Genomic DNA, 13,760 nt, shown 5'->3' with positions numbered 1-13,760 from the left:
CGGTACTCCACTAACCACACTGGTCCAATTAGAAAATGTTCCATTTACAACCACTCTTTGTACTCTATCCTTCAGCCAGTTCTCTATCCAATTACAAATATTATGTTCTAGGCCAATATTCCTTAATTTGATCATTAACCTTCTGTGAGGTACTGTATCAAACGCTTTAGCAAAGTCCAAGTAGATGACATCAACTGCCATTCCAGCATCAAGGTTCCTGCTCACCTCCTCATAAAAGGCGACTAAATTAGTCTGGCAAGATCTGTTACGCATAAAAACCATGCTGGCACAAACTAATAGTATTGTGAACTGCAATGTATTCAAGTACCCTATCCCTTATTACCCCTTCCAAAAGTTTTCCTACTACTGATGTCAGACTAACAGGCCTATAGTTTTCAGGCTGAGAACGGGATCCCTTTTAAATAACGGCACCACATTAGCAATCCGCCAGTCTCTTGGCACCATGCCAGACCTCAATGAATCCTGAAAAATTAAGTGAAGAGGTTTGGCAATCACAGCGCTCAGCTCATATAATACCCTGGGATGAATCCCATCCGGCCCTGGACCTTTGTTTACCTTTACATGTTCAAGTCTCTTTTGAATTTCCTCCCGAGTGACCCATGCGCCAGTAGCTAAATTACTAGAACTGGGCATATTACAAGGGAAGCCTTCATTATCTGGCTCCTCAGATGTATAGACAGATGAAAAATAAGAGTTCAAAATTTCAGCTTTTTCCCCGTTCTCATCAACCAACTTACCCCCACGTGATAATAAAGTTCCCACCCCTTCTTGCTTCATTTTTTTACTATTCACATAATTAAAAAATAATTTAGGATTCTTTTTACTCCTAGCAGCAATATCCCTTTCCATCTCTATTTTAGCTTGCTTGATAGCTTTTTTGCATGCTTTATTTGCTTCCTTGTACCTGATGAAAGTTTCTGCTGTCCCAGCTAACTTGAATGCCCTAAAAGCACGTTTTTTCTTACCAACCTCTACAATAACACTTTTATTCAGCCATAAAGGTTTTGCTTTGCGATGCCTCTCCTTGCTTACAAGGGGGATATACTGTTGTGTATACCTACAAAGCAATGTTTTAAAGATGTTCCATTTTCTTTCTGTGTCTAACCCCATGAAAAGCCTTTCCCAGTTGACACATTGCAGAGATGCCCTTATACTGGCAAAGTCTGCACATCTAAAATTAAGCGTATTAGTTACTCCCTTATAGCGCTGTCTCTGCAGCATTATCTCAAAGGAGACCATGTTGTGATCACTGTTCCCCAAATGCTCACCCACACAAATGTTAGAGATGAGTTCATTATTATTAGAAATCACCAGGTCCAAAATAGCGTCATTCCTAGTGGGTTCTTGAACCGCCTGAAATAAAAAGTTGTCATTTAGCATATTTACAAACCTACTAGCTTTTTCTGACTTAGCCACCCCATTACTCCAGTCAATGTCCGGATAATTAAAGTCCCCCATAACAACAACTTGACCCAGTTTTGAAGCCTCCTCCATTTGCAACAATAGCTGGGCCTCATCCCCCTCATCTATACGGGGTGGTTTATAGCATACACCAATGATCATTTTCTTTGTGACCTTCAGCCCTACTGAAATTTCTACCCAAAGAGATTCAACGTTTTCATTGGTAATGTCTTTATTACATGGCTTTAAGTCTGACTTTACGTAAAGACAAACCCCTCCACCCTTTTTAATCTCTCTGTCCCTCCTAAAAAGTGTATAACCATTTAAATTCGCAGCCCAGTTGCATTTATCATCCCACCAGGTCTCAGTGATACCTATTAAATCATAATTTTCAATACATGCAATAGCTTGCAGCTCCCCTAATTTACCCGACAAGCTACGCGCATTAGCCAGCATGCAGCGGAGATGATTACTTCTCCCTCTGATGTTTACATTAGCTAAGGGAGAATTAGAGCTAAGGCAATTATGAGACTGCTTTCCTTGTAACGGAAGCTCCTTATCTGATAAACTATATGCCCCCCTCACTCCTCCCCCACAACCCTTTGCTAGTCCCCCTACCCCGTCTACACTAATTTTCCCATGGAATTCTAGCTCACCCACCCCCCCCTTGTCTAGTTTAAACACTCCTCCAGCCTCTTAACCATTCTCTCCCCTAGCACAGCAGACCCCCTTCCATTGAGGTGCAATCCGTCAGGGCTGTATAGATTGTACCCCAAGGAAAAGTCAGCCCAGTGCTCAAGGAACCCAAACCCTTCCTTCCTACACCAAGACTTTAGCCACGCATTTAGCTCCCTAAGCTCCCGCTGTCTCCCTAAACTTGCACGCGGCACCGGCAAAATTTCCGAAAAAATTACATTGGAGGACCTTTGCCTAATCTTAGAGCCTAGATCCCTGAACTCACTCTTTAAAGTCCCCCACCTACCGTTCATTTTGTCGTTAGTACCGATATGTACCAAGACAGCCGGGTCATGCCCAGCCCCTCCCAATAATGTGTCAACCCGATCATCCACATGCCGAACCCTGGCACCAGGAAGACAGCAAACTGTCCGGTTGAAGCGATCCGCTCGACAGATTACCCTGTCCACTTTCCTAATGATCGAATCCCCTATAACCACCATCTGTTTAGGCCTAGCTCTGCTCTCCTCCCCACCACTACTAGTGAAACTGGTCTCCCGGCTGTTAGAGAGATCATCCTCACCTAGAACCGCCAATCCAGAGTTCACACTCCCATCTTCTTCACACAATCTGGCAAATCTGTTGGGATGCGCAAACCCTGGAGCAGCCTCCCTTTTCCTTTTCCCCACACTAGATTTTCTAACTGTCACCCAGCTTACTGCCCTATCATCCTTTTGCTGCTCCCCTCCCCCCCTACTATCTGACCCCACTAGTTCTTGTTCAGTTAACAAGAGACCCCTCTCAAGATTGTTGATTGAACGCAGTGTTGCAACGTGTTCCTCTAGGACTCTAACGCGAGCCTCTAAAGTGGCAATTCGCTCACATCCACAACAGAGGTATGCACTTTGGAACTGTTGTTCCACAACTGCATACATGTGGCAGGCTGTGCACTGTGTCAGACCTTCAATGTTGCTACAACTCATACTCCCAGTTACAAGAACAGTTAAACAAAAAAAAGGTGTAAGGACTTGTAGTAAATACCTTGTTTTACCTTATTTTTAACTCCCTTAGTGTTTAACTCCCTGAGTTTATAACTCCACTTACAGAGCCCCCACTAACTCCCTGAGTTTATAACTCCACTTACAGAGCCCCCACTAACTCCCTGAGTTTATAACTCCACTTACAGAGCCCCCACTTAAAGAGCAATCACTTACAGAGCACCTACCACCAGAGCAAGCTCCACTGGAGTGCCTGTGGTTCTATTTATGCAGTCTGTAAAGGTGAACTAATCAAACCCCACCCTCCTCAAGCTGAGGGTAATTACAAGGGAATGTAACCTGCTGTAAGCCTATGGATCCCACAAACTTTGTAAATTAGCTCCAAAAACAACAATTACTTATGAAAAAAATAAATAAAACCCAACAGTTAAAAAAACACAATGGTTTTGATAAAGTTAGTAAAGAATACTTATCCCTTTTTAGTTGAAATGAAAGCAAGTTGATTCAACCAGCCACCAGCCTGTTAGTTAGCTTTGTTCATATGTACTTTCCACTGAGATAATATTAATTAGAAATTTGGCAGAAGGGAAGAATGTGATTTCTTGTTTATTTTTTAGCAACTGAGTTTTTGAGTTGTGAGTTTTTTCACGAATAAGTACAAATGTAAGATTTTAAACTTTCCTAGTGTTTTTATTAACCCCTAAGTGCCAGCAGAATTTCACATTTCAGTTCCCCTCAGAGCCAGTAGTTTTCTTAACATTTTGTGCTCTCTCATTTTAGTGGCATTTACTGGTTGGGAGGTTAAGTTTAGGTAGGCAAACTATATGTTGTTTTTTTCAGGAGAACCTGAGCTATCCAAATCTGCTGAGTTTTTGTGTATTATCACTTCTGGAACAAGATTTAGAGATTGATATACAAAAAAAAAGAAAAAATGCTATTTTTTATGATATAGGGATTTATACCAGAAACATATTTTATTTTATGGACAAAATTCAACTGATTTGGAAAGCCTTATGTCTCCCGAACGTGGCAATACCTGATATGTATAGTTTTATGGAGATTTCTGACTTCTATAGAATATCTATAGGAGATAAAACTCCCAGCAGTAAATTACCAAATTTTCAAAGCATTACAGCAGAATAGGGCATACTTTAGATTCCAAAGCCAAAAATCCTGGAACATTAGGTTTACCCCAGGAAACCATATATTTTTGAAAAGTGCACATTCTGACGAATCTGAAATGGGTAACTATGTCTTCCAGCTCCTAAGTACCAAACAGCAATGCTTTCCTGAATTTAGCAGTTTGTATAAATAATTATGAAAATTCTAAAAAATTGCCTCAAATCTTCTACTTTCAAGCATCATATCTCCCACATAACATTAGGTACCAAGGAAATACATCCTAAGTATGAAAGCCTAGGGTCCACTGAACAGTTTGATGCCCATTATGCATAGCATCACCAATGTATCTGGAATTTAGAGACCCCAAAAGGAAGTTAGTACATACAAATTGCCCCGGAGATCTCTTTAGCTACTGAAAATTCAACACGTTTACTGCATTTTCAGTGGGGTACAAACACAAAAAAATACATTGACCCCCTAAAACCATATATTTTTGGAAAGTACACATTCGGGCGAATTCAAAATCGGTACCCATGTCTTTCTACTCCGCAATGCTTTCCCAAAATTGCCGGTTTTAATGAAATACCTGAAAATCGCATCAAACCTTCCACTTTCAAGCACCTTATCTCCCACATAACATTAGGTACCAAAAAAACACATCCTAAATATGAAAGCCAAGGGTCCACTGAACAGTTCGATTCCAATTGTGTATAGGATCACCAATGTATCTGGCATTTAGAGATCCCAAAAAGAAGTTAGTGCATACAAAGTGTATACGCTGCCATATAAGCTACCGGCATGTGCATTATGTGCCATAAGACCCCCTAACAGTACGGAGACCCTAAAAAACTATACATTTTCCGAAAGTACACATTTTGACAAAACAAAAATGGGTAAATACATCTTTCTACTGCAAACTTACAAACTACAAACTATGCTAAACAGAACAGTTTTTATGACATTTCTGAAAATCATCACAAAGCTTGCATTTTGTACCCCACATTTAGCAACATACCAACATAAAACACTCTAAGTATGAACGCCAGGGATCTACTGAACAGTTTGATGCCCAATATGCATAGATTTTCCAAACTATGTGGGGTACAGAGGAAGCCAAATTGAAATACAGCAGACAAAATGTCCATGTGCAAAGACAAGTAACAAAGAACAATGTGAAATGCAATAAAATTGCTAAAAAAAATGACTAAAATCAATGGGTTTTTTTGCCTAGTAATATCTACAGTCAGAATAACAGTTTGAGTATTTTGGCTTGGGCAAATAAGTTTTACAGACAAAGTCAAGTGAACAACAACTATGCATAACTGAAAATGCAATAAAATGGCTAAAAATGCACCAAAATCACAGAAAATTTAGTAAGAACACCAAAACAATATGCAAAAGGTATTGCACAGTGCGGTTAGCGAATATGCTATCCGCAATGGCAATAGAACATTTTTTTCAGGTAGGAATAAAAACGATGATGTAAAAAAATTACAACATTACATGTGTGTAACTGTGTGTGTGCACTAGGTAAAATGTATTTTGTGTGCATGTGTGTGTGTGCAAGTAAGTGTGAGTGCTGTAAGTGCTGTGAATGTGTGAAACCCCCCAACCCCCCCAAAAAAATGTATGTGTGTGTGTAAGTGTGAGTATGTGTGTTTGTGTGTGTATGTGGCACTTACCTGGGCTCAAGAAGCCGAAGATCGCCGGAGACGCAGGGACAGCAGCTGCACTGAACGTTCCGGTGAGTGGGCAGTGCAGAAAGGTGGGGGGGGAGCAGAGGGGGGTAGTGGAGGAAGGGAGAGCAGTAAAAGCCAGGCACATGCATTGCCTGGCTTTTGCTATGGGGCCCCTGGGCAATTTGCTCCCCGCTCCTCTGCTCCCAAATCCGGAAGTGCAGTAGGATGTAGAATCTATGTCCTGTGGCACTTAGGTACTTTTATACACAGGACATAGATTCTACGTCCTGTGGCACTTAAAGGGTTAAAGGAAACCTTGAAAATTCACATCCGAGTTCTGCTTAATTAGGCACTCCTTTTAAAGGAAAAATAGTGCCTTTGTTATACCTGGTATTGCCTAATGTTACCTCTACTCTGAAAACCCTATATAAACCCGTGTTAGGCAGTTACACTTTAACATATGTGTACCGTACATGCATGAGATTTGTCATACTTAAATTAACTTTAAAGAAAGTTATATTTTTTTAATTCCTGTATTTAACATGATTAGACGGATTATATGACAATTTTAAACTATGTGATTTGAGCTTGCATTTATCATATGCTAACATTCTCTTTAAACTGATCAGCATTAAGTGTTTAGTTAGCAGGTAAGGAAAGTGAGAGAGAGAATCATTTTCTGTAATTATTTGAAATGTGCGCACACATACATGTAAGTGATCTTTGGATCTCAATGTGCCATTCCACAAAGACTGGAGACTCAGCTGCCGATCCTCCCGTTTCAGAGTCCGGAGTTCTGTTTTGAGATCATTTAGCTGACTTTCAAGTTGTCTACTTTTTTCAAGATAGTCCAACCTGTGGAGAAGTCAAAATCAGGTAGTGCCAATCACTTTGCATCTGCTTACCCTATCTTGCGGGATTTGCTAATGGTTATAAAAGGAATTCTGGGTAACAAATCAGTTTTTAAGAGTATACCTAGTATTTATTGGATATACTGGTATCAGTAAACTGAAAAGTGAAGATGTAACCATTACGTGGGTTTATGTTATATAAATGTACAGATCACCTTTTCACCAGCACTAAAGTTACATCTTTAAAATGCCTTTAATTCTCACATTTCAGGGCAGCATAATAGCTCATGATTTTTACAGAAACAGGTTCAAATGTCACCACATTCAATGTGAATATATTTATGGATGTGTTTGAGAATATATTTGTATACACAGATATAGGTTTCAAGGATTGTTCTAAGTGTTAGAAATGTTATATCGATGATGTGACCTTATATTAGGTTTACATTGCATTATGATAATGTGAGTATCCCTTTGTAGATGTGAGAGTGGAAAAATGAAGGTTTAACAATGGATCTTTTAAAAATAAATTGATAGAAATGGGCTACTCCTGTATGATTAATTTCATACCTTTCAGCTATAGTTAGAGAAAAGGGGGAATAATAAAGCTAAGGGATATCCAGATAAGGTACTTGAGCGTACAAAGAGATTATGGAACGTAGACCCAGTGTGAAGCAGGTGAGGAAGGACAAAAGGATACCATATGTGAGCTAGTTTAATGTGTTAAGTTGGAAAAAGACTTTGGTCTTTTTGAAAATGAATGCTCGAGCAACTGCATAATTGAAAGCTCTTAAATGCGAAACCTACCCATGCTGTAGCTGTAGCCAGTGTCTGAAAATAATGAAAGGAGAATGGGTACATCACCCTTTAAAGGGTACCTGTATTCTGACTGATGTTGATTTTGCGGGTTAGGGACAGGTGCGGAATGAGTTTCTCCTAACCTGCACATCACTGGTCTCTATCAAATGCATATGTAGGAAAAACTACTGTGAGCATAGGTCAGGTTCACCTGTTGTAAAGCACTTTTATAAGTCTGGCTCATCTTGTATGTCTAATGTACTATTTGCCAGGATTAGAAGTACTAAATATTCAACATGAACACAAACCTTTCTTTTTCTATCTCCAATGATAATCGTTTAATATCTGTGTCAGAAGCATCCAAACTTATTATTCTGTTTTCAATAAATCCATCTGTGACATCAAGGGGAAAACATTTTGCTGCCAGCTAAAAGAAAAACAAACAGGTGCATCAAATAATATAAAATAATTGTGTTGCCTAAATAAAACCTCATTTATATTGAAGATTAAATAGCCATAGGCCAACAGTACATTAATGCATATTGTAATTTAATATAACATTTAAAGGCAATTTATTTTTACTAAGCTTAGCTCCAAAGCTTCAAAATAATCAGATCCAAATCCATTTGTTTTAAAAAAATCATTGCTTTGGCAAGGAGAGTTTTTGTTGAGCCGACTTCCCAAAATCCCTTCAACTTACATTCTACAACAGCTATTTTGGGGGGCAGGGAACCTGAGTCAGTAAAAGAACTAATTGAACTGTACTGAAGATGCTCTTGTTTATCTCTACATTCCTCACTTGTCAAACTAATCAATTATTTTGGCTTTCTTTGTGTCTCTTCCTGCCTGTCCACTTGGACGTCCCAACGTTACCTTAAATTAAATCTCTCTAACTGAATTGGTTCTCTTTCCCCCATCCAACACCCACATTGTTCCTGAGGTATCTATAACGGTTAACAATTCTACCATCACCCCATCTTCCCAGGCCCGGTGCCTTGGGGTTATCCTTGATTCTGCCCTGTCCTTCACTCCTCATATCCAGTCACTTATCAAATCATGTCACTTTCACCTAAGAAATAGTTCCAAAATACGATCATTTATCACCCAAGATGCTGCCAAAATTCTTATTCACTTTCTTATCATATCTCGCCTGGACTACTGTAATTGGCCTTCCCTTTTAGAGACTGTCCCCTCTTCAGTCCATAATGAATACTGCTGCCAGGCTCATACACCTCTCCAACCGTTCCTCCTCTGCCGTGCCACTCTGCCTATCCCTGCACTGTCTTCCCCTACCATCCAGGATAAAATTCAGACTCATGCCTCTTACATTCAAAGCAGTTCATAACTCTGCCCCACCCTACATCTCTGAACTTATCTTTAGATACCAACCGACGTGCTTGTTACGCTCCTCTACTGACCTGCTCCTCAACTCCTCTGTCATTACCTCCTCACACACCTGCATTTAAGACTTTGCAAGGGCTGCCCCCCTTCTCTGGAATTCACTCCCACAATCTGCCAGACTTTCTCCCAGTCTCTCTAAAGACACATTTATTTAGAGAAGCGTACCCTAATTTAGCTTAACATAACCTCAGTGTGCTGCTAAAAGCAATAACCTGTGCCATATCTCTCACCTTGCTTAACTCTGATCTTGCCCATTCCCACATCTTGTGTCTCAACCCTTTCTCCTTGTAGATTCTAAGCTCTTTTGGGCAGGGCTCTCTTTACCTCTAGTATGGGTTATTGGTTGCTTTATATGTAACGCTGTGCGGAATATGTTGGCGCTTTATAAATAAATGTTAATAATAATAATACATGTTACACTGTAACATCTCATAATAATTGGGGTGGGGCAATTATACTTTCATTTTGCAGTTTCTAAATGTCTATGCACTCCTCTCATTCCCCCTCCGTCCTCACCATCTATAATTGTGTAGCCAGTGAATAGGCATGAGCAAACATATATGCTAGGTTACATCAAACAATGAATGGCCAGATATATAAATTTTACTGCCTCTTACAGTTAGTCAAATAATCCACCCTCTGCCGGTTTGAACAGCCTTTGGCTAGCTTTAGTATATAATTACTGGTAGGCCAGCTTTAGTAACCTAGTTGCTTTTGTATATGAGTACTATTTAACATGATCAATGGGAGTTGTTTTTTTTTTAAAGCTCAGCTACCAGCCCTTAAGGCCTTAAATTCTTGCTTGAACTGTAACTTTATATCATAGTTGCTTCTTTAACCCCTTGATGCATGACTAGGTGCTGTCATGTTTCTAAAGATACATCAATTAATGGCTTTAGTTTCTTTCTTCACTTTAGCCTGTGCCTGGAACAGTTTCTAGCCAACTGATTCCCACAGGTGCTCTATTTTAATATAACTGTAGTTGATTTGGAAGGATAGTTGCACAATTAACAGTTGCGCCTAAAGAATCAAGCGCAGACGTCACTCGTACACTGAACACCACAGATGCCACACAGGCGTATTCTCGGCAAGACAAGAATATGCCCGGCTACTATCAATTCGGCCTACCCCTGAATGAATGGAATGCGCTCGGGTGCAGGCACATCTAGCCAATATGTATACGTACAAAATATGAAGTCTCGCATTTATTGGTGAATATCGGCTACATGTGCCTGCACCCGAGCGTTTTCAATTTATTCGGGTGCAGGCACAGGTACGAACATATGGCGCATATTTTTCGGCTTGCCGAAAATATATGCCATACGGATGGTGTGGCCTTAGCCTAAGTTTTGTCACTCACCAATTCCAAGTTTCTTAATCTTTTTTTAGTAGGACCAGCCTGGGAGTCAGTCTCAAAACACAAGATTTAGCTATTTAAAGTAATTTTTTTTTCTAAATCGCTACTGTCTACTTTAGTAAGAATTGTCACTATATTGAAGGCTATAATTAGGCTATAATTAGCTTTTTTTATAAATAACAATTGTTTAACCTCATCTCTGCTGAGCATTTCAATGTCGCCTCATAAAAAGCAAGGAATAAAAGTTATCCAAAACACTTATATTATTGTATATCTTGCAGTATAATAGAAAAGTATTAATAAACTCACAGGTTGGCAAAGGGAACTCACGTCCATCAGCCTTTGCTTTGCATTGCGTTCTGCTTCCCTTGCTTTGCGTAGGTCTTGTTCTAGCTGCTCAGCCTCTTTGGCTCTGCCAGGAAAAAATGAGTTTTGCATGTAAATATTCCATAATATCAAATCAAATGCTCCGTGTTTCCTCAACACTGTAATAAGACCCCTCAAATCCTAATAAAACTTCCATTTCCAACTACTTCTGTAATAGTCAAATTATACATTTATTCTAAATAAGAGAATCAATTTTACAAAGCAGCATTCAAAAATATTTTGATGAATGCCTTTTGTAAACATAGATACTACATTTTAAAATATTTTTTTTTTGGCAGCAAAGACATAGGGATGAAAACTATTTTTGTAATTGACAGGATATATTTTATATACCCTATGCATCATTACAGATTTCCTTTTTTATTTTTATCATATCAAATGATTATTCTCATATAAAAGTAAATGCCACGATCCAGAGAGTGGCACAAAAGGGTCAGAGAGAAGGAACAAATAGATGTATTCCTTGTATATTGCAAATATGATGAGTAGCAAGTTTTGCAACTAATATCCTTGTTGCCCATAGAAATATTAGTGGGTTTGTTGACTTTGTTTGTTGTTTTGAGTTATGAAAAAATATTTCCTCTTTACGGTTCTTAAATACACCACATTACACACTTCTACTAGTTATAGGGATATAAATAGTTCTCTGTTCTGTTTAAGACAATCAATGCACATAGGGTTGTGTTTTGTTGCATTACACTATGTAATTGTGGTTTTATTGTTTTTTGGGTATAGAAGTCCATAGATTATAACAAGGTTAAACAAATATAAAAAAAAACTGAATGTAACAGCTGACTGTTAAAGAAAAACTATACCCCCCAAACAATGTAGGTCTCTATAAAAATATATTGCATAAACATGCACATATGTAAAACCCTGCTTCATCTAAATAAACCATTTTCATAAAAATATACTTTTTTAGTAGTATGTGCCATTGGGTATTACCAAATAGAAAATTGCCATTTTAAGAATTAAGGGCCACCCTCTGGGATCATAGGATTCACAGTGCACACAAACTAGATAAGGCACACATACATGCTAGGCCCCATCAGCCAATAGGGTTGATTCACTAAAGGTCAATAAGTGTTATCGCATGCTTTTTTGCGTTAAAATTGACACAAAAAAAAACACGTGATTCGCTATAGTTGAGTTTTCGCATGCGTTGAGTCGCATATCGCATGCGTTAAATATCATGCAACCGAATGTGTTAATTTTAATGCATTGCGTTAATTCTCGTGCAGAAATAATACTAACACAAGATTCACAAACACTTAGATGCGCTAAATATCGCATTAGTCTATGTGAAAATTAACACCTACTTGGGTCAGGCGGTAATTTATAGAAAAGTACAGTTCATGAGCTTTTGGCAACACAATATGGACTTTGCAGTGGGATTTATTCATGTATGTGTTGGCCCTAGAGTGATCCAGTCAGTAGCCTCCAGTTTGCAGGGAAATGGTCATTTTCAGAACAGTAGTTTTCCGAAAGTAATGGCGTGTATGGCTAATATGGCGTGCGGCGACAGTTTGTGCGCGCTGCGTTAATTAGTGCGCGTTGCGTCAAATACCGCATGAAAATAGTCTTTGCAACTTAAATAATGCAAACAGCATCGTGTCTAAATTAACACAAGTATCCTTTTAGTGAATCATGCGTTAAGATGCGAAAAATAAGACGCAATAAAAATTTTAATGCATGCTATAAATAGCACTCGTTTTAACGCACCTTAGTGAATCAGCCCTAATGAATGGACAGAGTTCTGCCTTTTGCTTCCACAATACTTCCTGCAATGAGAGCTGCATCACTTCCTGTCAGCTGATCTCTCAGGGAGCACACAGCCCATCACTAAATGGTGGCTCAAGGGAAAGGATGTAAAAGGGCAATATTTACTGATATATATATTCCAGTTTGGCAAGGTTCTTTAATAGGGCACTTAACATAATATAAACTATCTGTTGGTTATGTATTCATTCTGGGGGTATAGTTTTCCTTTAAACAGTATTTCCAGGGATGGAGAAAGTAAACGAGAATGCACCTCTAAAAATTATAACAATCATCCTTCAGGCACAGCCCTTCATATACTTCATTGAGAACCCATATATGGGAAGAACTACCTTTAAAATATCTTTGTATATTTGCCAGTATTTATTATTTTACTTTAAGGCACCTTATCTTACAATATAGTTATTTACTGTTGGCAACCTTTCACAGTTTGTACCCTGTAGAATCCTGTGTTTCTGCCTTTAATCCCATGATAAAACCAGGCTGCATTGTAGCTTTGTCTGTATACAAGGTGGCCAACTTTCTACTCACCTGACCCTAACCCGCCTGCTCCCAACCCAAACCCTATCCCACCCGGCTTCCTTCCTTTGTTTATAGACCCACACCTGCCCCACCCCGCAATGATGTCACAAAAGGGCCGGGGCTTCCGGGTGCGCGCCTATAAATAGAGAAGCCGGAAAAGAACTGCGCAATGGATATGCTAAGGTCGGCCCGGAAATATTTGGGACAGGGAGTAAAAACAATGCTCACCGCCTGTCTGATTCCTTAATAAGTTTTACTGTTATCATATCAGCTTCTCTCATCTTTTGCTCCATCAGTTGCATTTCTTCTTTACTCTTCAGCACAGATATCTCCAAACGCTGCATCTCCTGCCTTGTCTCTACTGCATTTTGGGCAAGGAGCTTTGCTTCCTCCTCTGCAATTTGTGCTTTCTCTGCCATCAGCTCAGCAGTTTCATTTGAACAAATCTGTAACCCCAGTATCATACAATTAGATATAAAGGTTAATTAAACAATGTGTAGTACAGGTACCCATGCCACACGTCTGGCAATTAAAGATGCAATGGCATCTGTTCGGTGAACACAACAGTATTCTGTCATTGATCAATGTCTAAAACCAATATTTAGCACTTATAAGGGATGCAAAATGTTCCTTATACTGGGATCCAGAAGATAAACTGCTAAGAAACCTTAAAGAAACCTTTAGCTTTATCTCTCTGCATTGTTTGTACATCTGTGTTTTATTAACCCCCCTGTGTAATTTTAGATCCTGGGATTTCTAGGATCAGTTT

The 13,760-nt window shown here is 39.1% G+C and overlaps 1 protein-coding gene across 3 annotated transcripts in view; it reads right to left on the bottom strand.

Annotated features, from left to right (window-relative positions):
- The window catches only part of LOC100485014 (merlin), a 53,204-nt gene that overhangs the window by 2,868 nt on the left and 36,576 nt on the right, over window positions 1-13,760 (bottom strand). For all 3 annotated transcript variants that reach the window (XM_012957539.3, XM_012957541.3, XM_012957542.3), the window contains 4 exons: window positions 13,220-13,437; window positions 10,613-10,715; window positions 7,854-7,972; window positions 6,607-6,751 (listed from right to left, as the gene is read on the bottom strand). In XM_012957539.3, the coding sequence (XP_012812993.1) occupies window positions 6,607-6,751; window positions 7,854-7,972; window positions 10,613-10,715; window positions 13,220-13,437 (585 nt within the window). The remainder of the gene's footprint in view (window positions 1-6,606; window positions 6,752-7,853; window positions 7,973-10,612; window positions 10,716-13,219; window positions 13,438-13,760) is intronic.

This window comes from Xenopus tropicalis, chromosome 2, assembly GCF_000004195.4.
Source record: "Xenopus tropicalis strain Nigerian chromosome 2, UCB_Xtro_10.0, whole genome shotgun sequence".
Taxonomy (NCBI): Eukaryota; Metazoa; Chordata; class Amphibia; order Anura; family Pipidae; genus Xenopus; species Xenopus tropicalis.
This window is presented reverse-complemented; position numbering and strand designations above follow the sequence as displayed.